Source organism: Passer montanus, unplaced genomic scaffold, assembly GCF_014805655.1.
Source record: "Passer montanus isolate IOZ18808 unplaced genomic scaffold, ASM1480565v1 scaffold25, whole genome shotgun sequence".
NCBI lineage: Eukaryota > Metazoa > Chordata > Aves > Passeriformes > Passeridae > Passer > Passer montanus.
In genome coordinates this window covers 11,279,089-11,303,846 of record NW_024367149.1, presented here as the reverse complement: position 1 = coordinate 11,303,846, position 24,758 = coordinate 11,279,089, and the positions used below count along the sequence as shown (strand labels likewise).

Here is a 24,758-nt window from a genome sequence, read left to right as displayed (position 1 = left end):
GAGCAGTAAAGGGTTCAGGCTGAAAGGGGAAATTTGGGCCAGATTTACAGAAGGAATCATTCATTCCCTGGGAGGGTGGGCAGGCCCTGGCACAGGTGCCCAGAGCAGCTGTGGCTGCCCCTGGATCCCTGGCAGTGCCCAAGACCAGGCTGGAGCACCCTGGGACAGTGGGAGGTGTCCCTGCCATGGCAGGGGTGGAATGGGATGAGATTTCAGGTCCTTCCAAGCCAAACCATTCCATGACTGTGATTCCAGGCTGCAAGACCACCCTGCAGCGGGTGCCCATGAACGTGGTCCCTCCCAAACACCCAGGGTGTTTCCCTGCACCACTGTGGGCTCCACAAGTTCCCTGCAAAGGCTGTGGATGCTCCTGGAGGCGGGCACAGGTGGGGAACCAGAACCAGAGGGGTCCCTTCACAGCATGGAGAGTCCCCACTGCTGGTTAGCCAGGCAAATTTGAACCCTTCGAGGTGAACAGCTCTCTATCCCATTACCAGCCATAAAGACCATCTGCTCCCTTACTCCCTGATTAAAAAAAATGCTGCACGCTGCACATCATCCATCAGAATTAATCCAACTCACTTTGGCGAGTGCCTTTTAGAGGGGTGGGGGGGGGAGGAAAAAAAACCCAAAAAACAAAAAAACAATTCTGGCGATTCACCCCGCGGTGGGGAAAGCTCCCAGAGCGCTCCATCCATTTTCCCTCACGCTGCTCCACACGCTCCATCTCCGGGAGCGCGGGGCTGGGGAGCCAGCCTGGCTCAGCCTGCGGCGCTGCCTGCCTCCTTCCATCCCTCCCTCCATCCCTCCATCCCTCCCTCCCTCCCTCCCGGACAAAGGGCCGCCGCTGTCGCCGCTATTGTCCCCGCCGTACCTGAGCTGTCCATGGTGCTGCCCGCCGGGGGCTGCGGCTGCCGCCCGGGGCTCCGGCCCGGCGCCGCGCCGCGCTCAGCGCCGCTGTCCACGAGCTGCAAGGATTCATAGCCGTCACCGCCCGGCTTCTTCCGGTAGCTCCCCAGCAGGCTCATGGGCGAGCCGGGCCGGCAGCGGCTCCGGCGCCGCGGGCCGGAGCGAGGGAGGGAGGGACGGAGGGACGGAGGAGGGATGGAGGGAGGGAGGCACGGAGGGAGGGCACGGCGAGCGCTGCGGCCGCCCCGAGGGGAGGGGAAGGGAGGGGAAGGGAGGGGAAGGGAGGGGAAGGGCGGGCCCGCATGCGGCCGCCCCGCCGGAAGCGGGCGGGGAGGAGGCGGCGGGCGGCGGGAGCTCCGCGGGACTGCGAGCCCCAGGAGCTGCTGCACGCCCTTTCCCGCTGCCACCCCAGAGAGCTGCTGCACGCCCTTTCCCGCTGCCACCCCAGAGAGCTGCTGCACACCTTTTCCCTCTGCCAGACCCAAGAGCAGCCTCCACCCCTTTTCCCTCTGCCAGCCCCAAGAGCTGCTGCACACCTTTTCCCTCTGCCACCCCAAAATGCTGCCTCCACACCTTTTCCCTCTGCCAGCCCCAAGAGCAGCCTCCACACCTTTTCCCTCTGCCACCCCAAAGAGCTGCTGCACACCTTTTCCCTCTGCCACCCCAAAATGCTGGCCTCCACACCTTTTCCCTCTGCCACCCCCAAGAGCAGCCTCCACACCTTTTCCCGCTGCCACCCCAAAATGCTGCCTGCGCGCCTTTTCCCTCTGCCAGCCCCAAGAGCAGCCTCCACACCTTTTCCCTCTGCCACCCCAAAGAGCTGCTGCACACCTTTTCCCTCTGCCACCCCAAAATGCTGCCTGCACACCTTTTCCCTCTGCCACCCCAAAGAGCAGCCTCCACACCTTTTCCCGCTGCACCCCAAAATGCTGTCTGCACGCCTTTTCCCTCTGCCAGCCCAAAATCCTGCCCGCACACCTTTTCCCGCTGCCACCCCAAAGAGCAGCCTCCACACCTTTTCCCTCTGCCACCCCAAAGAGCTGCCTGCACAGCTTTTCCCTCTGCCAGCCCCAAGAGCCGCCTCCACGCCTTTCCCCGCTGCCAGCCGTGCCTCCCGGCGCGGATCCCCTTGTCCCGGGTCCCCAGGGATGGCTGCGCGGCCGCGGTGACCGGCACCGCGGTGTCGGAAAGCTGCGCTGCTCCTCCCAAGGACACTGCCCTCGGGTGGCACTGCCCGCTGCGCAGCCCGCGGGAGGAGGGGTGGCACAGCACCGAGCCCCCAAATCCTCAGGAGCATCCCTGGTCCCCCGGAGGGACCCCAGCGGCTGATCCCGCTGGGATGGCGGGCCAGCATCCCAAAGCTGGCTCGTGCTCTGGCTCGCAGCAGTGCCACCGGCTGCTAAAGCCATTTTTGTTGTTGTCACCCGTCTATTTTTAGCCGTTCCCATGCAAACAGAGTCGGGGCCAAGCAGAGCGTGGCCCTGAGCGAGTGATGAGCTGTGCCTTGCTCAGATGCAGTTTTCAGCCAGGCCTTGTACACCGTAATTTCATTTTGCACGGAACAGAGGAACCCAGGGATGCTCCAAAGGAAATGAGCACTATTAAACTCTTCTAAGTGGATTTCTTGTAATTTAAGGAAAACTAAAGGCGAAAGGAAGCCCTAGGAAACAGGCACGAGCATGCCTTTGATCTCCTGCAGAAAGGAAAGTTCTCTGCTCAAAGATTGGCCCAGCTTTGTTTCTAAAGCAAAGACATCCATAAGCAAGGCCAGGCTGGACAGGGCTTGGAGCCACCTGGGATGGAGGAAGGTGTCCCTGCCATGGCCAGGGGTGGGCCTGCATGAACTCCAGGTTCCCTCCCAACCCAATAATTCTGGAATTCTCTGATTCCAGTCACTTGTACAGCAAAAACCTTGAGCTATCACTGGCACCTGGCTGAAATTTCCTGGCTGCAATTTCCTCTGGGGCAGCAGACATCTGGCCCAGCCCTACCTTGTCATGTGCTATTGTTTATGTAACCCCTGAGATTTTGTGGCACGGAGCAGACAAGGTACATCTGTGACCCAGAACTTCCCCAGAAAAATTTACCCCGGCAGATTTACAAGCAGCAAACCAAAAGTGAGCTGACCTGACACTCCCTGTCAGCAGCAGGAACAGCTTGAACTCAGGACTGGGGTTGTGGTTTCTACCCTCTCCATACTTTGGTCTGTGTGGAGCAATTCGTGGATTGCAACACTGGCCGGCAGGAATGGGCCCCTCCCTCTTGGCACCCACTAGCAGCAGGTTAATAAAATTTAAAATAAACACATTTTCTGAGCCATTTTGTGCATTCTGAGCAACCTGGGCTGGTGGGAGGTGTCCCTGCCCATGGCAGAGAGTTGGAACAAGGTGGCTTTGAAGGTCCTTTCCAACCCAAGCCATTCCAGGATTCCATGACCTTTACTAGGGATCACACCTGTCAGCCTCTCCTGGTCAGTCTAGGATAAAGCAATTCCTGTGCTCTGGGATAAAAATGGGAAATTCGTGGGGGTGGAGGTGAATTTTCATTTGTTTTGAAAATTCAGCTTGCTCAGGTAAAGCCCAAAGACATCAAAAGAGGTGGAGGAGAAATCTGGCACGACACAAAGCCTGCAGAGCCTAAACCCATCACCTGTGGTGTCCCCCTGCACCCATCAGCTCCAGAGGCTCAGCCTGGACACAATTCCATATTCTCAAAGATCCAGCAGCCACTCCTCGCTGCCGAGCAGCCAAGGTCTGTCTGCCTCAGATGGTTTTTTGGGGGAAAAAAACCAAAAATTGTTCCTCTTTGTTGAACCTGTTTTAATTCCTTTCCTTGTCTGAGGTTTTGGGGGATCACAGAGGAATCACCACCACAGCCTTGAGAAAGGGGGTTCTGCAAAGCACAAAGGGACAGAGCAGCCACTCCAGGGGGTCTTGGGGCAGAGGAGGAGGAGGAGGAGGAAACGACCTCAAAGTCCCACCCTTGCTTGTACCAACTCAAGGATTAGGGAATCCTGCGGGTTCAGGTGAAGCTGCACCCTTCCAGTTTAGCTGAAAAGAACATATAAAATAATATTTCCCTCTCCCTCCCTTCTCCCTGTAAGTTGGGCTGAAGCAGGGCCTCGTGGTTTCTCTGGTTTTTGGAGAACTACGCTTTAACAACAAAAAAAAACCCAGCCAAAATCAAATAACTGGATTGCACATGACTTTCAAAGCTGAAAAGGAAGGGAACGAGCCCCTCAGAAATGCTCATTTATTGAGCAGTGGCAGATCTGAGGTGCCCTGACTGAGGGGCAAGGCTGGCAGGGGCCAGAGGGCTGGGGAGGTGTTAAGGACGTGCTAAGGAGGATTTTGTGTTGCTCAAGCCTCGAGAGATACAAACTCTCCCTGTTCCTGACCTTGGGAAAAATTGATTTGCCAACCTCTGGCTGTTTTTCTCTGTCTGGGCTGCAGCCTCTCCTGGGTAAAGTCTCTCTTTGTAGCTGTAACCGAGCCCCAAGTGTCCTGAGGTGCAATTCCATTTTCTGCCCCTCTCCTCCCATCAGCTGAGCAGCTCAGGTGAAATATTACACCTTGAATTCTCCAGCAGCACGATTAATCTGGGGAGTGCTGTTGGAATTGCAAATAGAGCTTGAAAATTAATTGAATACCTGGAGCCGTACCTTTAAAACTCCCCGCAGCAAACATTTGTTCTGGAGTTTCTCCCCTGGGAGTGCTGAACTCCCCCTGCACAAAGGCAAGCTGTGGCCATCCCCAGGTGTGGAGCCACAAAATCACAGGATCATGGAATGGGTTGGGTTGGGGGGGACCTCAGAGCTCACCTCCCAGGGCAGGGACACTCCCAGCACTGAGCTGCAGAACAGGGATCACCTTTCCTGCCCTCTCACCTGGGCTCATCCATGCCTTGGGCAGTGCCAGGAGCATCCATCCCTGTCCCGGGTTGGAGATGGGGCTGTGTGTTCTGTCCCCATCTGTCAGAGCTGGGGCAGCTAGCTCTGTTCATGGGGCAGTTTCTTGATCTCTCCCACAACCAATCCTCCCTCCAGGAGATCTCCTCTGTTAATGGGCCATTAATTATTAATTATCTGGCTCAGATTGTATCCAGGTAGGAATGCTTCCTTTTTGTACTATTGCATTTGTATTTTTAGTTTTCCTAAGGAACTGTTATTCCTGCTCCCATATCTTTGCCTGAGAGCCCCTTAATTTCACAATTATAATAATTCAGAGGAGGGGGTTTACATTTTGCATTTCACAGAAGACTCCTGCCTTCCTTGGCAGAACCTGGCTGTTCAAACCAAGACAATTCCCCTGAGCTGCTCTGGGAATGTGGCAGCAGAACTACCCCAGGATGTGGCTCCAGAGCCAGGAATTCCATCCCCAAGCAGTTTCCAGACTTGTGCTGGGATAAATCAGTGGGGTTTGGCCTGGAGCTGGGGATGGCCACGTGGTTCCTCCCTGTGGATCAGGGAATGGGGAGTCCCTGCCTGCACAAGGAGCTGTCCCAGCCCGCCCCAGAGCAGCTCCTGGGGCAGCAGGACCCATTCCCAGGGTGGGATGTGATGTTCCAGGGAAAATCTGGGATGGTTTCTGGGCATGCAGGTGGAGAAAGGGGCACCAAATGATCCAACCCCTTCTTAACCCCCTCAACACTCAGGAGTTCCAAAGTGGCTCTGCCTGTCTGGTTCACCTCTAACAAAAATCAAAGGAGGTTCTGAGATTTTTTTGGGCTGGGTTTAAATGTTAAACTGGATTTAACCTTCAGCAGAGGAAGCCTTGAGCCTTTGCTGCAGTGAAAGCCAGCCCAGCTCTCAGGGCCTGGCTGGCAGCTGGAGTGTTCCCTCTGAGGGTGGATGCTCAGGGTGACACAGGATGTGACAAATTTTCAGCTCCCAGTATCTTCCTCCCCATCCTTTCCTCCCCGTGAGAGCACAGCCATTAACTGCCCTGCTGTGTCAGCACATCCTTCATTCCTTGCCTTTCAGTCTGGTTCAAAAGCTGTCAGGGATGATCCAGAATTTACTCATCCCAGCCCAGGACATGGTTTTGGAGAGTTCAAGGATTTGCCTGGCTCCTCAGCCACGCTGAGCTGCAGAGCTGCCTGCCAAGGGCTGTTGTAGCTGCTAAAAACATCCATGGCTCACAAAGGAAGAGGAGAAAGGGATGGGAAGTGGATCTATAAGAGGCCATTAAATAGGAAATGCTGGCTCAGGAAGTCCCCAGCCTGCAAAATGCTGGAAAATCAGAGGCTGCACAGCCATTCACCATCAGGCATTTTGGTAAAAATCAGATATCTTGTGGCCTAACTGCTGTTTATTCATCATTTCCCATTCACTGTGAGGTACGTGGTTAAATCCTGAGGAAAATCTGGGCTCTGGGTCTTGACTGCACTGGAAAATGGCTGGTGGGGAAAACAGGGAGGAAAATTATACAACCAAATGTCATTGTGGAGTTGCATCAGCTGCAGCTGCTGAGCTCAAGTCAGGCCCAGCAGCAGAGAGCTCCATGGAATGGTCAGGTCGTGGTCTCAGGTAGCTCTGAGCCATCAGGAACATCCGATTTTCCATGAAAACAGAGGGAAATCTCAGCTGGGGCTGCCATCCCTTCCCCAGGATGGATGGGGTGAGGGTTTCCTGAGGGGGGATGATGTGTTCTCACTCCAGGCCTCACTGGGATGGACTTTCCTGGGAGGATATTTAAGAGAGGCCCAGGGCAAGAAGATGCAGAAGGGTCTGGTAGCACAGGAGAGTTGGCCAGAAACAACACAACCCCATTAATGTGGTTCTACCTTCTGCCAGAATTTGGGCTTTTACCTAAAACTAACAGGGAAAATAATATTATTAAAGATTTGCTACTCTGGCTGATGTAAAATAGTCTAAAATTGTATTTGTCTCAGCAGACCTGAGGGAATGGGAGGGAATGGGAGGAGACCCTGGTGCATCCCATCCCTCACAGACACCAGGGAAACCTCTGCTGGACGAGAGCAACTTGCTCTTCCTGCAAAATTTTCCACGAAAATTCTCACTTGGAAAAGGAATTCAATTGGTTTCTAGGATAATTTCTTTTTTTGCTTCCAATCATGATCTGGCAAAGGGAATAAATTCAAATTTTCCTACATGGCAAAAGTTCCATTTCAGAGGATTTGGAGCAAATCCTGCCCCTGGTCTCAGTCTCCCTGCCTGATTTTTCTCTGCACCCCCAATTTCTCCATCTCTCCCTTTCCCAGCCTTAATTCAGGGATCTAAATTCCCATCCTTATTATTTCTGGCTGCTGAAAACAAGGAGTTATTCAAGAGAAAGAAATCCATATGTTGTTTGTGTCCGTCAAACAGGGCCTCGTCCACTTTTGGGACTGTAAGAGCTCATAAAATAGAGTTTCTAGTTTGGTATAATAATATTTAAAATCGTAATAAAATACTAAACCTCTTGTAAAAACATTAACATCATAGAATCATTAGTGGGAACCATTAATTATTTATAATTTCATATAAATAATAAATTCCTATTTATGGCACTTTAATTGGAGAGTTTCCCATGGCTGCTTTATGCACCCCTGAAGAAGCATCAATAATCTGATTTTTATGGGAATTACAGCATCTCTGCCTGCTACATCCACAGAATTTTGGAATTTCCAGGCCGTGTCCCCAAAAGTCTGGGAGCTGTGGTCAGCTCTAGTGGTTTGTAGCATCTTCCTGATCCCTGGAGCTCGGGCAGAGCTGGATTCATGGTTGGCCTCGATGATCTCAGAGGGCTTTTCCCACCCGGATGATTTGGGGATTCTGGGAGGGGAGCAGCCCCCCCTTTGAATCGGGATCTTTGCCATGGGTGAGTTGCATCCTTTGCCACATCCCTGTAGCGGTGACAATCCCAGTTCCCATCCCAAGGCCAATTCCAGCCCCTGAGCAGAGCCGGGCGTGCGCTCGGGGAGGTTGAGCCCCAAAACCCCAACTCCCGCCCCAAAACCTGCCTGACACCCCCGGCTCCCAGGCTGTCCCCCTGCAATCCATCACCCCCAGCCCCTTTTCCCAGGAGGGACGGGAGCAAATCCTGCCCCAAACCTCGGCTCGGGGCGGGATTAGGCTGCGGGGATTAGTTGGGTCAGCAATTCAGCCGCTGCCAAGAGCCCGGCTCAAGGACGAGCCCGGTGCCTCCTTAAGGGCTGCAGCCTCTCCAAAATGCTGCATCCCTCGTTCGGGAGCGTTCCCGGGATGCAAACAAGGCGGCTGTGCCACGGCTGGCTAAATTTAGAGGCGCCGGTGTTGCCGTCACGCCGCCTGTGCTGCCGGAACCGCTCCGTACGCTGCCTTTATGGCATTTATTTTATTATTTTTTTCCTCGTCAGGGAAGGCTATGACTAAGAGAAATCCACATTTGGAGGGATAGCAGAAGATGGAGGCCCTGGAGGGAGAATAAAGTCGGGAGTTTGCAGACCTGAGGGTTTGCCCAAAGCATTCCTCACCCTCCTCCTCCTCCTCCTCCTCCTCTTTCTCCCTCTCTCTCCTCCTTCCTCCTCCTCTCCCTGGCAGTATCCAAAACAACACTACGATAATGACAGGCACAAACACAGCAGCCAGACGGGAATTATGGGCTGTTTTCCAGCCGCCGGGGGATAAACACCTACCTGGAGCCGTGGGGAGCCCCGGCACCGCCGTCCCCTCCCGGGGCTGCCTCAGCAGCGCCGAAGCCGAGGCGGCGATATCCGCATTTACCTACGGATTTCAGCTGCTTTTTTGGCCCGAAGTAGGGTTTTTTTTAAAGGCAATGCAGCCCTGTGTTTGCCTGGGCACAGCAGAGGGGGGGCTGAAGGTCAGCTTCCCGCTGGATTGGCAGGGAAAGGCCGGGATCAGCATTGGATGGCAGCGCTGACATCGCCGCCAATGCCCCTCCTGCAGCCGCTCCGGCTCCGGCCGCAGAGAAGCCACACTTATTATTTTAAGCCGGAAAATCCCCTTATTTTCATTCAGCACGGCCGCAGAGCTGCCGGGCAGCTCTGATAAGCGCAGCCCCCGATTCTGGGGTGCGAGGAGAGCCGTCCGTGCTCCTGCCGGGCCCCGCGGGGCCGGCGCAGCCCGGGGGTGCCCGACCCTCCGTGCCCGGGGGCACATCCCCAAATCCCGGCTGCTCGCCTTCCCTGCCCGGCCTCGCAGCTCGGGGTGCTCTCCCTTCCCTGTGCCCCGTTACATAACCCCCTGCAAAGCCGGGAATCCTCCCCGTGCCGGGATGCCAGCCTGCCTCCCCCAATTACTCAGCACAAACGCGGCACCCCCAATTTTCTCGCTGCCCCTCTCTCCGCTTCTCCATCAGCTCCGGGGAGCCTTTCCTTACCTTGCTGCTCGGGCCCGTGCATGCTGCGGGGCTGCGGAGCGCGGCCGTGTCCCGCAGCCGTGTCCCGCACACCGAGTCCCGCACGCCGAGTCCCGCACGGCGCTGCTCCGCCCGGCACCGGCGGCGGGGCCGCTCCCGGCCCGCCCGGGGCGCTGCTGCCGCCCAGCTGCCTGCCGCTCCCGGGTTATTTTTGGGATTACAGAGACTCAGGGAAGGATGGGGATGGAGGCAGACATATCACACCGCCTAAAATGTGGCCTGGAGTGGGATCTGGAGTCGGGGAGCCTTTCCTTACCTTGCTGCTCGGGCCCGTGCATGCTGCGGGGCTGCGGAGCGCGGCCGTGTCCCGCAGCCGTGTCCCGCAGCCGTGTCCCGCACACCGGGTCCCGCAGCCGAGTCCCGCGGCCGTGTCCCGCAGCCGTGTCCCGCAGCCGAGTCCCGCAGCCGGGTCCCGCACGCCGAGTCCCGCACGGGGGATCTGGAGTCTGCAGCGCGAGCCTCAGCAGGGATTTTTTGTTTGTTTTCCTTGATTTTTTTTTTTTTGTTTCCTTTGACTGAGTGCTTTTTAATTTTATTTTTCATTTTTCTTGCTCTTTTTTTCTCTTTTCTTTGTTTTTTCCCCTTTGCCTGTTATTGTTATTGTTATTGTTATTGTTATTGTTATTGTTCCTTTTTCTTGCGTTTTTTCCCCTTATTTTTTTCCCCCTCTCTGGAGAATGCTAAATGCCGCTGGATGGACTCAGCAGGGATGTCCCTTGCCCAAGCTCTGCAGCCCCGGGAGTGGGGCTGATCCAGGCACACCTGGGGCACTTCCCTGGCTACCAGGCAGACAAACACTCCAGTGAGGCTGTAAACAAATATTTGGAATCATTTGGGCTGGAAAAGTCCTCTCAGATCATCGAGCCCAGCCACCACTGCCAAGGCCACCACTGCCCCGTGTCCCCAGGTGTCACATCCACAGGGATTTTAAATCCCTCTAGGGATTAGTACTCATCCATCCAGGGCTGGACAACCCTTTCCATGTAGAAATTTCCCCAAACATCCAACCTGAGCCTCCCCCGGTGCAATTCGAGGCCGTTTCCTTTTGCTTTCCGCTCCAGCCGGGGCTGAGGTCAGGCTCTAGGGTGGGGACGTGTCCCCTGTGCCCTGCCAGCTCCCCCGGTGCCACTCGGGGGAAGCCAAGCCTTTGATCCCAGCTGGATTTTGGCTCCCATTCCTTTGCTTTTTGGCCTCCCAGCTTTTGTTTTCAGACTGAGTTCATATTCCAGCTTGCGTTGATATTTTTCCTCCTCGGATTTCTCTGCCCGCACGTCCCCGCTCCGCCTGCGGATTGTCACGACCCTGGATCGCGACATCCCCCCCGCCGGCTGCGGCTCTCCCCCGCTCCCCGGCAGCAGATTCCCGCCTTATCACCTTGTTTTCCCACTCTCCGAGCATTCCCCAGGCTCTGCTCGCTCCCAACTGGGAGTGCCCCGAGCTGTTATTCGGGAATGACAGCGACGGGCGAACTGGTGGCACTGGGAGGAGGCACTGCAGCTCCGGGGGCTCAATTCCCAGTTCCCAGTTCCCAATTCCCAGTTCCCAGCACTCGTGATGGATTACCCGGCGCACAGGACACGGCCAGAGCCTCCCTGTCCTCATGCTCTCTGGGATTTTTATCGGGAGAAGTTAAAAAGGAAATTAAAACCACTTTGTGTGCAGGGAGGGTGTTTTGAGATGGGCTTTGAGGACCCCCCCCAACCCAAACCAGGCTGGGATTGTGGGATTCTGGGATAAGGATAGGGGGGCTGGAGCAAATGGCTGCATCCAAACTGGCTTTTTAACCAATATTTTGGATTATATCAGATAAAGGACCCAAAGGGCTGCGCTGTGTCCAAATCCAAAGCCACCTTCAGGCAGGGATGCTCTGCTTCCTCTTCTTCCCCTCTCCTCCTCCTCCTCCTCAGCTCCTGCAAAGGAGCTCCAGGTCCACCCTGCCCTGCTGCCTTGGCAAGGCACAACCCACACAGACTCTGCCAGCACAGGGATCAGCAGGAGAAAATCTTTATTTACATCTCGAGAGCAGTAACAAGGCTGCAGCGATCCACCGGCAAGAAACTCCGGGAAGAAAACTCCGGGAAGCAAACTCGGCGTGACATTCCAGGGGGGAGAGAGAGGCTCCTCCCTCCACACAGTATCTCGGGTCGGTACAAAATTCCTGTGGCTTTACAAAAGGTTTGGGCTTCACAGTAAAATACCGAAGGGGAGCACGGCAGGGATGAACAGCGAGGGACAAATTCCCTGCTGGAATTTGGTCTCGGAAAATGCAACCGGTCTGGTAGAAAATTCCATCCCGAGGGCTGGATGCATGCACGGCCACGGGATTTCTACACCCACTATAGGGCTCCAAGCCTGGAAAAGGCATCTGCAGACCTGTCCTGTGCTGGGCTGCATGGAATTCTCTCTTCAGGAGGAATTTTGCAGGAGGAAAGGACAGGACACAAGGACGGGACAAGGCAAAGCAGGGATCAGCCCCTCTGCCTGGCACTCAGCTGCTTTTGTAGCCTAAAAAAACCCCTAAAACCTCCTGCCCAGAGCTGTTCCAAAGAAAGCAGCAGACAGGTTTTGGCTGTTTTGGGATTTGTGTCTAAAACCAGCCCAGACCTTCATCCCAGGGCTGTGGGAAAATCCCAGATCTTTCTGAAATGGGCTTTCCTTGCCAGCTGGAAGATTTGCAGCCTCCCAGCAGCAGGGCATGGAAAGGCCTCCTGGGACAGCAGTGAGACCTGACAATCCCTTTGCTCCTGCCTGGAAAATTCCCACCTGGAGCAGGTGGGAGCATTTTGGCCTCTCCCCAGGCAGGGGTGAGCAGGGGATGTGGGCAGTGATCCCACTCTGGCTCCACTGGGGACAGCACCAGGATGAAGCAAATTTTAGGGGATCCTTGGTCAGCACGAGGATGCTCAGCTGGGATAAATCAACCCAGGCAGGAGCTGGAGTTTGACACCTGGGAAAAAATCCCTAAAAAAATCTGGTCATTCCCTTTTCCCTGCTGTGGGCCACAGGGAAAATAAAGGAAAACTAAACCCAGGGACATCCAGCAGCAGAAAGGTGCTCTGATTAGCCCAAGAGGTGCCAGCAGTGCCAGGTTCCTGCCCTCCTGTGAGTCCCCCTGGCAGAAGCAGAATTCCCTATGGATCCAGCAGCCCCATGCACAATTCCCAAAAGGTGATGCTAAAATTCAGCACTTTTCGTATGTTTGTTTGCTTTAGACTTTTACAAACACACATCTTGCTTTTATTTATTTTTTTCTGAAATGTGTAGTTTATAAAATAAGGCAACTCGAGGAGGCCAGAATTGTCCCCACTGCTCGGGTACTGCCTCCTGCAGAAAGAGGGTGACAGTACTTCCAGCTGAGAAAAGCCCAGCCCCAGCACAATCCAGGGATGCTGTAAATGGTGGGAAAACACCTGGGCATGGCCCTGGGTGTGCCCCAAGGAAGGAAGGATCTCTGGGATTTCATGGGGAGGGAGACACTTTGCTGGGGGACGCAGCAGGAGCAGCCGAAGGGACCCCCTGGCCAGGGGACCTCGGGGACAAAGGCAGCACAGAAGGTGGAACTGAAGATTTCTCCCCAAAACTGAAGCACACGTGGAGATAAATCCTTGGGAGAAACTCTTAGGACTTTGCTATCTTGTGGTATTGAAAGCTATAAACCAGGAAAGCGCAAGGGAGTGCAGCTCACCCCCAGCCCAGGTCGTGCTGAGTGCCACAGCATTCCATAAAAACCTGTACAGCAGCTTTTTCCAGCAGGGAATTCAGCCCTCCCCATGGAAGGAGCACAAGGGAGAGTTTCACCACCAAGGTTTTGCCTCCTTTAGGTGTATTCATGCTGGAAATGTGAGCCTCACTTCTCTCAGCTCTGTAGTACACATGTTTTCCACGTTGCTCCCAAAATTCCCACTGGGCTAAGTGTTGCTTTCTAGAGCTTTATTTCTCTGAGAAATACATTTAATAGAAAATAATTTATAGAAAAAAAAAACAAAAAACACCTCAGCCTAGAGAGTTCTCAGCAGTAAACGGTCCTGTGGAGCAACAGGATGGCACATGTGGGCACAGCCAGGGATTGGGGCTGGAAAGGGATGGCAAGGACACCATGGCAAAGCTGTGTAAACCTGGAATGACCAATGTCCCAGTCAGCACCACCAATCCGGGATGGACCACGGGCAGGAAAGCTCCATAGCCCCAAAAGAGGGGGAAAAAACCCTTATTCCAGCAGACTTGACCTTCCAAACAAAGATCTGATCCTGGCTGTAACTGGTACCCACCCATGTCACCCAGCCGTGACCACCCGAGCCCAGCACAGCCCTGGCACTGTGCTGGGAACCAAATCCAGGACGGGATGAAATCCTGGTGCTTGGCACGAGCTGGTTAGTGCTCCTCGTCCGAGAGGATGGGTGGGATCCTGCTGGACAGCAGGGTGTACACGTAGGGCCAGATCTTGTTGGTCTCTGTGCCAGAGAAGGAGTGAAGGATGCCCCTGCTCCTGGAAAAAAGGTGGGAGAAGTCAGGAGAAGCCAATCCCAACCAAGGCAGCTTGGACAGGGCTGGGAGCACCCTGGGGGAGTGGAGGTGTCCCTGCCCAAGGCAGGGGATGGAATGGGGTGGGCTTTAAGGTTCCTTCCAAACCAAACCATTTTGGGATTCTGCAGTTCTCCCCCCTTCCCTGCAAGGGCAATTTTGGCCCCGCCATGTGCTTAAAAACATTCCTGGGTTTCTATTCCCTTTGAGCAGCAGATTTACCACCCTGCAGCAATCCAGCATTCCCAAACTGGCCAGGGAACAGCAGCCCCACAGTTCCAGGGACAGCAGCACCACAATTCCAGGGACAGCAGCCCCACAATTCCAGGGACAGCAGCCCCACAGTTCCAGCTCCCTTCTCCTGCCTTCTTGCCAATGTGCTTCACCCAAACCCTTCGGTGCCCTGGATGGATTTTTCATGGCATGTCCCACCTGGATCCAGGCCAAAATCCCCCTCCCATGTGGTGAGCCCAGCAGGACCAGCAGGAGCTGGGGATTTCTCTGGATCACCCTCCTTCCTCCAAGGGGGGCCCTGTCCGGCCTCAGGGCTTGGCCCAAAAATCTGCCAGGGCTCTTTGGGCTGTGGGCACGGCACAAAGAGCCCTGCTGGCTGTTCTGAGAGCCCTGCTGGGGTTTCTGCCATGCCCTACTCACTTGTAGAGCTCTATCACGGGCTTGGCAGCATCTTTGTACTTCCTGAGGCGCGCAGCCACGGCCTCGGGCCTGTCGTCCTCGCGCTGCACCAGCGGCTCCCCGGTCAGGTCATCCACACCCTGAGGGGACAGAGCACTCAGGGGTGGGAATCCATGGGATTAGAGGTCACACAGGGACCTCACCCACCCCGTCACCCACCCTGCAGCTGCCACATGCCTCCTCCTGGAGATGCCTCAGGTTTTGGCTTTTCTATTTCCACACTCTGAGCTGCTTTAGTGTGTGGGGCTGGGCTTCACATGAGGGGATGGGGAGCTCTGCACAGAGCAGGGACACAAAACAATTCCTGCTCCAGCTGGGCACCAAGGACAAATGATCCCAATCCCAGCCCAGGAGCACAAAGCCCGTGGGCTGCAGAGAGAAAAACAAGCAGGGTGGGACTGCAGGGGCTGCAGTGGGATTGGACACTGCACTGCAATGTGCACATGGAGCAGAGCTGAGCCCAGGGAGAGACCCCGGCAGCGCTCGTGCATTTTGGGGCCATTTGGGTTCATCCTGGGGGCAGCCCTGGCTGGGCTCTGGTGCTGCCCGAGGTGGATCCATGGAGGAGATCCTTGGAATCAATCCCTGCTTTGTTCTGGAACTTTCTCCAGTTTCTGCTCCAGGGCAGCCTGCACTGTCTGCATGAATCCCGCTTTCCTCAGGAAAGTTTAGCACAGTCCCTCAGGAAATTTTAGTACAATCCCTCAGGAAAGTTTAGCACAACTACTCAGGAAAGTTTAGCACAATTCCTCAGAACAATTCCTCAGAAGGTTTAGCACAATCCCTCAGGAAAGTTTAGCACAGTCCCTCAGAACATTTAGCACAGTTCCTCACGGCGCTCAGCCCTTCTGCCCCGGATCGCGCCCCCCGAGCTCCTTCAGCACCCCATCTCCTGCAGAGCAGAGCCCCTTCTCCCGGGTTTCCCTTCTGTGGGGGCTCCGGGGGGCTCCGGGGCTCTTACCCGGGTGTGGGGAGGGTTGAAGTCCATGTTGTAGACGCGGCCGCTGGCGGGGTGCACCCAGCGGGCGCTCAGGCGATCCTTCAGCGTCTCGAAGGGGATGTTCAGGCTGATCACCAGGTCCAGCTCGCAGATCCCATCCAGAGCCTTGGCCTGCCCCAGCGTCCGAGGGAAACCTGGGCAGGGACGGGGGTGAGAGGCTGGGGAGCAGTGAGGATGGAGCCAAACCCATCCCTCAGGCGCAGCCCCGCTGCGGCGCAGGCCGCGTGGAAGGCAGACACGCCATATGGCTCCGAGAAAAAATAGCTCCTGCAGCACAGCAGCTCCCGAAATGTGGCACCCGGGGCTCAGGGTGGTGGCTGCTGTCCCCGCACGGGGGCTGGGGGACACAGGCAATGGCAGAGCAGGGATGGGGGATGGAATGATGGGGGAAAACGTGAAGGGACAGCACAGAGTGCTGTGCACACACTGGGGACAAACTGCTGGCTGATGTGGGGGGCATCAAGGAGACTGCAGTGAAACAGTCCTGTCCTCCTTGGGACAACCAGTGAGCAGCTGGAGCAGAGAATTCCAGAATCCCAGATGGTTTGGATAGGAAGGGATTTCAAAGACCTGAAGGGAGCCCACAAGAAAGATGGAAAGAGATCTTTTGGAAGGGTCTGGAGGGACAGAAGAGAGGGAGTGGTTCCCACCGCCAGAAGGCAGGGATGGATGGGATATTGGGAAGGAACTGTTCCTTGGGAAGATGGGCAGGCCCTCACACAGGGTGCCCAGAGCAGCTGTGGCTGTTGCATCCCTGGCAGTGCCCAAGGCCAGGAAGGAGCAGCCTGGGATAGTGAAAGATGTCCCTGCCATGGCAGGGATGGCACTGGATGAGTTTTAAGGTGTTACCCAATCCAAACCACTCTGGGATTCTTTGATTCTCATTCCATGGCCAGGGACCCCAGGCCATGCCTGTTTGCCCTCAGCATCTCCCGTCCCTCCACCTTTTGGCTTTTGGGCTGGGATTGAGGAGCTGCTACACACTCACTCACACACACTCACACACACACACACACACACACACACACACACACACACACACACACACGTGAAGGAGGGAAGAAGTTTTTCCTGGCGTGTCTCCAGCCCTGCCTGCTTTGTGGAACACCCAGCTCCTCTCCCTGCCCTTCCCTTTCCCGGCCACGTGCCAAGGGCTCAGCTGGACACGCACGTGCCGAGGCCAGCGGGAAATGTCCCTGCCAGCAGGTCAGCTCCTGCCTCTCCTCCCACCTCCACCTCCTGGCTGTTCTCCCTCCTGGGGCTGCCAAACCACGGGGAACAAAGGAGTGTCCCAAGGGGGCTGGGATTTGCCCCTCTGGACTCACCATCGAGCAGCCAGTGCTGCTCCCGGCGCTTCTCCAGCTCGGCCATCATCACGCGCGTGATGACGTGGTCAGGCACCAGGAGGCCCCTCTCGAGGTACTGCTGGGCCAAGGCTCCAGCTTCTGCTCAAGACAGGAAAGAAAAATAGATGGAAAAGAAAAAAATCATGACATTTCCACTTAAAAAAATATCACTCCCCCTCAAATTCTGCCTGGCCTCCTCTGTCTGGGAGATTGCTGGCAGCGCCGCCCTGCTCGTGATGGAAAGGCCACACAGTCATTTTTGGGGTGGAGGAGTGGGAATTCCTGAGATACCTGAGAGCAGGAACATGCTGGGCCTCAGCCAAGCCAAGCTGATGGAGAGAGGAGCCCTGGGTGTGCTCCTTTGGCTGGGGAGATGGCTCCCACGTGGGCACAGGTGAGGGCTGTCCCCAACACCTGAGCCTGCTTCCCACCCCCAGGGCTGAAAGATTCCACACTCTCCACTTAAGATACTCTCAGGTAAGGAAATTATGCCCAAGATCACATCCTTGAGAACATAATTGTGGTAATTGTAAGGTAAGTGCACATTCCTGGGCTCTCCCACAGCCCTCAGCCTCAGCTCCTTCAGGAAGCTGCAGAGGGACTGGGGACAAGGATGGAGGGACAGGACACAGGGAATGGCTCCCACTGCCAGAGGGCAGGGGTGGAAGGGACACTGGGAAGGAATTCCTGGCTGGGAGGGTGGGCAGACCTTGGAATGGAATTCCCAGAGCAGCTGTGACTGCCCCTGGATCCCTGGCAGTGCCCAAGGCCAGGCTGGAGCACCCTGGGACAGTGGGAGGTGTCCCTGCCATGGCAGGGGGAGAACTGGATGAACTTTAAGGTCCTTTCCAACCCAAACCATTCCATGATGGAGGTTTGTTGTTATTTTCGTTCAGCCCCTCAGAAACACAAAGAAAACATTTGTCAAAGAAAACATCTCCTGCCCCAGGAGAGCTCCAGCCCCTTTCCTCTTGGACCAGGACCCCGTGGACATCTCTTCTGCTGTCTTCCCACAGCAGCTGAAATAGCATTTGTCACCAGAAATGAACAATGCCCTGATCTATTTTTTGCACCCTTTCTGGTGAGGACAGCACATTTCAGCCCTCTACAAGTGTGAGTCCTCTCTAAAAATAACCCCCAGGATCCTGCACTGGAGGCAGCTCCGGCTCTCCAGGCTGCAGCGAGGTGTCCACGTGGGCAGCACCTGCACTGGCTGGGGGTGAATTCCTCAGCTGCAGGAGGGCTTTCTGCAAAATAAACAATTCTTGGAGGGAATTCATCTGTTCTAAGGGAAGAACCAGACTGAGCAGGGGTCCAGTTCTCCTCCATCCCAGCCATTCTGTGAATTCTGTGAATTCTCTGACATGCTCCCAGGTTTAACCCAGAACCCAAAGAATCTGCATGGAAAATGCTCAGATTTTTCCCTGCTGTGTGTGACAAGTCCTTCTCCCAACACCAGAAGAAAGGTCCAGCCTCCTTCTCCCTGGAGCAGGGCCAGAAGTGCAGGGTGCTGGAATCCAGCATGCCAGCTGCCAGGGAGCGGGGCAGCGCTGACTCACGGGGCTGAGTCACCGGGACCATCCCACTGCCTCCGTGCAGGCAGGAATTCCAGCTGGCAGCCAGCACTAAACACCTTTTCTCAATGACAGCTTCTTTGTCACTGCCCAGACATCACCACATTCCGCCTGGGAAAGCCAAGGACACAGGGATGGAAAAACCAGCCTGCAGATTGCGCCAACAGCATGGAGCCCCGAGGGCACCAGCAGTATAAAAACAGGATTTTGGAATTTTTATATTTACTGACGTGGTCTGTGCAGTGCCTGAGGCTCACAGGGAATGAGCTCGCTGCAGAGCTGGGCTGCTCCAGGGAGGAGCTGGGAGGTGCTGGGTGAGGTCTGGCTGTCACCCGAGGAGGGATGGACACCCAGGGCACCAGGAGCTGTCACACAAGGTCTGGCTGTCACCCCAAGGAGGGCTGACCATCCCAGGAGCCAGGAGCTGTCACACAAATTCCAGCTGTCACCCCAAGGAGGGCTGGCCACCCCAGGAGCCAGGAGCTGTCACACAAGGTGCATCTGTCACCCCAAGGAGGGCTGGCCACCCCAGGAGCTGTCACACAAGGTCTGGCTGTCATCTGAGGAGAGATGGCCATGCCAGGAGCCTGGAGAGGCCACACAAATTCCAGCTGTCACCTCAGGGAGGGATGGCCATCCCAGGATCTGGGAGAGGCCACACAAGGTCCGGCTGTCACCTGAGGCCATCGGGCCACACAAGGTCCGGCTGTCACCTGAGGACACACGGCCATCCCAGGGAGCAGCTGTGGCTCAGCAGGGCTGCTGGAGCCAGGCCTGGAGCTGAAGGCAGGAACACCCCGGGGCTGGGAGCAGCGTGTGGGAACAGAGCAGAGCCCCACAGCCCTGCTGCCCCGGGGCTGCAGCTTTCCCACGCCCCAGGACAGACGGACAGCTCTCCACGGCTCCACCACGGACAATTCCTGCTGCTCTGGCCCTCCGTGTGTGAAGCTCCTGGAGCTTCTCCCTCCCCCAAAGCACTGCCACATCTCCTCTCTCCAAGGAGGAGCAGCCCTGGGTTTGCAGAAAGGACCTCCAGAGTTCTCTAGACCCCAGGATGTGCTGAGAGCATCGTCCCAGCCTTCCAAGCCTTGGGGTTTCTTCCAAGCAGTTTAAACTCCAAATTTAACGTTTGCCATCCCCTTCCCAGCCCCATGGAAAAGCTCCATTCCAAGGGGGAGCAGGGTCTGGGGAGTCCTTCCCCAGCAGGGAGGGGGATCCTGGCCCCCCCAAGGAGCTGGGGCTCACCCTGTAGCACCAAACCCCGTTGCTGTGGCTGGGCTGCAGGCTTTACTCTGCAGTTACTCCGGGTAGCAAAGGGCTTTGTGTTTGCAGGAAGCACCTGCAGGGCTCTGCAGACCCCAGCATGTGCTGAGAGCATCATCCCAACCTCCCAGCCCTTGGGGTTTCTTCCAGGCAGTTTAAACTCCAAATTTAGCATTTACCATCCCCTTCCCAGCCGTCCCAGCCTTCCAAGCCTTGGGGTTTCTTCCAAGCAGTTTAAACTCCAAATTTAACGTTTGCCATCCCCTTCCCAGCCCCACGGAAAAGCTCCATTCCAAGGGGGAGCAGGGTCTGGGGAGTCCTTCCCCAGCAGGGAGGGGGATCCTGGCCCCCCCAAGGAGCTGGGGCTCACCCTGTAGCACCAAACCCCGTTGCTGTGGCTGGGTCACAGGGGGAGCAGGCTTTACTCTGCAGTTACTCCAGGTAGCAAAGGGCTCTGGAGTGTGCTGAGCTCAAAGCCAGCCTGCCAACTCCTGCTTTAATCCCATTAATCTGGTGGCTGAGGGTTTAATCTGCCCTGAAACTCACGGGACTCCAGCTCCCTGTGGCTCCCCCCAAGTGACCTTGATCTGTCCCCAAGGGACGTGTCCCACGCCTGAGGGACAACTGATGATAATAACAGGGTATTTGTTTGGGGAATGATTGAAAGAGAAGGGAGTTTAGGTAGTAGTGGTTTTATTTTTCAAATTTTTTTATTAATTATTTTGGAGATTTTGAAGTAATTTTAAAGAATTAGGTTTTTTTAATGAATGATAAATATTGGAGACTTTTAGGGATTCTTTATTGGTGTAATGTGGGTTTTTTTGGTAATTTTTAAATTAATTTTTTAGGCTATTTAGGGGTTTTTTAGGGATTATTGGTTTATTTAGATGGGATTGGGTTTTTTAAAGTTAGTTTTAGAGTGGTGAGTGCATTTGTGGATTTTATTTAAAATTTATTTTTAGTTTTATTTTTATGGGGATAATAAGGGATTTTTAAAATTATAATTAAATTAATTTAAAATTTAATTAATTTTAATTATAATTCAAATAATGAAAGGATGCATAATTGTTGGGGTTTTTAAAGGTTTTTTTAATTGTATTTATAGATTTGTTTTGTAGGTATAGAGTGGCATTTTTTATATTTGTAAGGGTATTAAGGGACGTGTTATTTGTGAGGGACATGTCCCAGCCCCAAGGCCACCCAGCAGCCACCCAGGGCCAGGCAGGCCAGGCTGGAGGAGAAGCTGTTCCCAAACACAGCCCTGGGCAGCCTCCAGAGCCTGCAGCACAACCCTGGACTTTCTCCCTATCCAAAACCTTTTCCAGGATTTGCTTTTCCCATTATTTAGACTACAGCAGCCCAATCTGGAGCTAACAGAGAGGAGGAACCCTGGGTGTGCAAAGGGCACCAATGCACCACCACAACAGATGTCACCCCAATTTTGGGACCTTCTTCCTGACACAGAGGCTGCATCCCCCTGCCCTCAGCACCAGGAGGTCATTTTAGGGAGCAGGAGGCAGATGTGACCCCAAATTTGGGGTACAGGAGGGATGTGGGGTCTGAAAGGTGCCTGTGCTCAGCTGGGCTGGGCTCTGTCTGCAGGCACTGACACAGCCAGAGCACACAGCCTGCACTGCACCAAGGGAATTCAGGCTGGAGATCAGGGAAAGGTTTTCACAGAAAGGTGATAAAGCTCTGGGATGGCTGCAGGGGAGGTGGTGCAGTCCCCATCCCTGGGGGTGTTTAACAAAGCCTGGATGTGGCACGGGGGGCCAGGGTTTGGTTGGGGTGCTGGGGCTGGGCTGGACTCGATGGTCTTGGAGGTCTCCTCCATCCCAGCCATTCTGTGATTCTGTGAATTCTGGGATTCTGGGATTCTGGGATTCTGTGAATTCTGGGATTCTGGGATTCTGGGATTCTGCGATTCTGAGATTCTGTGCTTCTGTGAATTCTGTGATTCTGGGATTCTGAGATTCTGTGAAGTCTGGGATTCTGGGATTCTGTGAAGTCTGTCTGGAAGGCAACCGCCAGGACTGGGAGAGATCTCTGTGGTCAGAGCACTGCCCCCACACACAGGGACACAGCAGGCACCTATGGAAAAGCAGAGGGCTGCCAGGCTGCCCCCCTGGGCTCAGCTTTGGCCACCAACCAGGCCAGTGTGGCCAGCAAAGGCCACAATCCGTGGGGAAGGTGTGGAGAGGGGCAGTGGGGCCGGGTCGTGCACGCCCACATCCCCCAGGGAATTTTGTTGTGGATGCTCACAGAGGAAATCTGTCACGAGGAGGGGACAGGAGCCACTTCTGGCTCCAAGAGAGCACCTGACAGGGAGCAGTGGGACAGACACAAGACCACAGACCCTCAGCCAAAGGCAGGACAAGCAATTTGGTTGTTTGGCAAAGGAACTGCAGAGTCCTGCTAAGACCTGGGGATGCTGCCAACACCAGAGACAACCACCTGGGTTCCGGGGCAAATGCTGGCCAAAAAAATGGCTCACCACCCTCCAGCACCCCTGCCTGGCACCAAAACACAGCCTGTAAGTTTTCCAAGGTGTTACAAAGGCCTTTTCCTGCAGCAGAGAGCCACTTGCTGACAGGCACTAATTAGGAGACACACGGCTGGGGGCGGATGTGCTCGGGGTTGCTGGAGCAAAACTCAAGCCCTTTAGCAGCAGCAAGGCCTTTTCCTGCAGCAGAGAGCCACTTGCTGACAGGCGCTAATTAGGAGACACACGGCTGGGGGCGGATGTGCTCAGGGGTTGTTGGAGCAAAACTCAAGCCCTTTAGTAGCAGTCATGCATTCAGCTGCTTCACCTGCCTCAAAAGTGAGTCTTTGTTCCCCGAGACTGCCACCACCAGCTCCAGCAGCAGCCTGGAATGCTCTCCATGCTGGGAGCTCAGCCTTCCTCCTTTATCAGGAGCTCCCCGAGCCCTCAGCCCTCAGCCTGGCCTCTTCATGCGTGGCAGTGGCCAGCAGGAAAATCCCTGGAGCACTGGCACACCAGGCCGAGATCCCTGTAAAAACACGGCATTCACAGCTGCCTTTGGGAGGATGAGCCTGTAATGAGTCTGTTGGTTCTGCAGAGCCCCAGCTCCCCTGAAGCACAAAGCCGGTGACGCAGCTGATAAACTTGGGCAGAGGAGCTGCTCCCACCTCGTTTCCCCCGGGCACAGTCATGTAACAGCTTGTCCAAAGCAAATAGCAGAAAAAACAAAAACAAAAACTAAAAAAACCACAAATAACTGGAGCTCACTGAGAGCTGTCACAGAGGCTGAGTCAAAGGTGGGACCCAAATGTCACGCCAGATGAACCAAGCCACGGCTGGTTTCCTTCTGAGTAATTTTCCCTGCCTTTCTCCTTGTTATTTCCTTCTGAATGTACCCAAGACACCTTTCAGCTAACTCTTCTTGCTTCTCAGTGTCCCCAGAGGAGCTCTGTGGCAAGAGCATGGACTGAAAAGTGAAGTTTGGGACAGCTGGTGGTTCAGAGCTTGGCTGTGGCAGGTCCCGGGTGGGCACCGTGCTGCCCCTCTCCCCACGCTGCACCTCTGCTTGCTTTGCAGCCCAGCTTTCTGTCCTTCAGCCAAAGCCCTCAGCGAGATTTTCCAAATTTTGAGCCTCTCTCTAAAGCAAACATTATTGTCCTTTTTATTTACAAAAGGAAATCTGGGTATTTTTACATGAGCGACCAGCTCAGAGCTGTGTGCAACACCCTTGTCGGACCATGCACCTCTCCAAAACTTTACCCTCCCTAATTTTCCTCCCTGTTTATGCCATCCTTCTAAAATAGAAATCACTTCCAAACCTCTCGGCTTGTTTTGCATCGAGGCCGTTTCACCGCTCCCCTGCCCGGTGAGTCAGCTTCCCCCGGCTCGGTGTTTCACACATTAGCGGAGGACAGAAGGAAGCGTTGGGGATTGCCCAATCCCGCGGAGCTGGGGCTCAGCACGGCCGCTCCCGAGCCCAGCCCGGGCCAGGAGCCCCTCACCGCCCGCGGGACACGGGCACGGCGCATCCCGGCTCCCGGGGCTTGGATCTGGGTGTCGGGCACGGGACAGGCAGCACTGCCCAGCCCCGGGAGCCGGGTGTGCGAGGTGCGTGCTGACAGCCGTGCCCTCGCTCCTGGGACCGCGGCGACATTCCCGGCAGGTGCTCCCTCCGGACAAACGCTCCTTCCCAATCCATCCGTGCCGCCGTGGGAATGCCGCAGCATTCCAGCCATCTGCCGCGCATCCCCTGGGCAGGATGGAGTTATTCATAAGGGCAGCGCACGCCCGAGCCCCCGGCCGGCGCCGGTGGGGTCTTCACACCGCCCTGTCCGGAGCCGCGATGCCCCAGCACAGCGATAATGAAACCATCGCTCATCCACGGCACCCCGCGGCTCCCGATCCCGCTTTTCCCGAGCGGCTCGGCGAGCTCCGGCGGGAGGGAGCAGGCGATGAATGAGCCGTGCCAGGGAAGAAAACAACCTGTGGTGCCCCCGCCGCGGGCACGGATCCCCATCCCTGCCCGCCTCCATCCCACCACCACCTCCATCCGCATCCCCACGCCGTGCCAGCGCTGCCCCGCCGGAGATGCGCGGGCAGGGACCCCCCGCTCCCGGTCCCGATCCCTCTCCCGCTCCCGCTCCCGGTCCCGGTCCCGACGGGGCGGCCCCGCGGGCACTCACCGCCGCCGCCGCCGAGGCTCTCCCGCAGGAACTGCCCGCTGGAGAGGTGCTGCAGCCCGAAGCTGCGGGCGATCCTCTCGCACACCGTGCCCTTGCCCGAGCCGGGGGGGCCGAGCACCACGGCCCGCAGCAGCTTGGAGGCCATGGCCGGCTGCCGGCGCCGGAGCGCTGCGGGGCAGGACACGCGTCAGCCCCGGCCGCGCTCCCCCCGCAGCGCCCGGACACATCAGCAGGGCGGGGGGACCCCCGGCCGCTCCTCCCGCCCGCCCCCTCGGGCCGCGGCACCCTGGGATTTGTAGTCCCGGAGCCGCCCGCGCATCCCCCGGCCCGACGGGGCCCCCGCGGTTCGGCACGGCCCGGCCCGGCGCCGCGCCGCCCATGGAAGCGGCTCCCGGGGCACGTCCCGCACGCCCGGCACGGCCGTGCC

The 24,758-nt window shown here is 56.0% G+C and overlaps 2 protein-coding genes across 9 annotated transcripts in view; both read right to left on the bottom strand.

The window, feature by feature from the left end:
* DNAJC6 (DnaJ heat shock protein family (Hsp40) member C6) overlaps positions 1–9,672 on the bottom strand; it is a 41,017-nt gene extending 31,345 nt beyond the window's left edge. The window contains exons 1-2 of one of the 7 annotated variants that reach the window (XM_039711492.1): positions 9,526–9,671; positions 875–968 (exon numbers count right to left, since the gene is read on the bottom strand). In XM_039711492.1, coding sequence (XP_039567426.1) covers positions 875–887 — 13 coding nt within the window. In that variant the 5' untranslated portion in view covers positions 888–968; positions 9,526–9,671. Of the gene's footprint in view, positions 1–874; positions 1,044–8,526; positions 9,153–9,230; positions 9,348–9,525 lie in introns of those variants that run through there. The other 6 variants (XM_039711491.1, XM_039711493.1, XM_039711490.1 and 3 more) reach the window with 6 other exon arrangements.
* A 1,600-nt stretch (positions 9,673–11,272) lies between these two features.
* AK4 (adenylate kinase 4) lies at positions 11,273–24,596 on the bottom strand. 2 transcript variants are annotated; one of them, XM_039711860.1, is made up of 5 exons: positions 24,332–24,596; positions 16,809–16,928; positions 15,445–15,617; positions 14,445–14,563; positions 11,273–13,755 (listed from the first exon to the last, which is right to left on the bottom strand). In XM_039711860.1, exons 1-5 carry the CDS (start codon positions 24,474–24,476, stop codon positions 13,641–13,643), a joined length of 672 nt encoding a protein of 223 aa, XP_039567794.1. In that variant the 5' UTR covers positions 24,477–24,596; the 3' UTR covers positions 11,273–13,640. The 2 variants fall into 2 exon arrangements, with proteins under 2 accessions (XP_039567794.1, XP_039567795.1); XM_039711861.1 differs by lacking the exon at positions 24,332–24,596 and adding an exon at positions 23,468–24,219.
* Between the last annotated feature and the right edge of the window lie 162 nt (positions 24,597–24,758).

Coding starts and splice junctions, on each gene's coding strand:
- AK4 (XM_039711860.1), bottom strand. CDS start 24,476: ATGGCCTCCAAGCTGCTGCGGGCCGTGGTGCTCGGCCCCCCCGGCTCG. Junction 16,929..24,331: donor GAGCCTCGGCGGCGGCGGCG/GTGAGTGCCCGC, acceptor TGTCTTGAGCAG/AAGCTGGAGCCTTGGCCCAG. Junction 15,618..16,808: donor GCAGCACTGGCTGCTCGATG/GTGAGTCCAGAG, acceptor GTCCCTGCCCAG/GTTTCCCTCGGACGCTGGGG.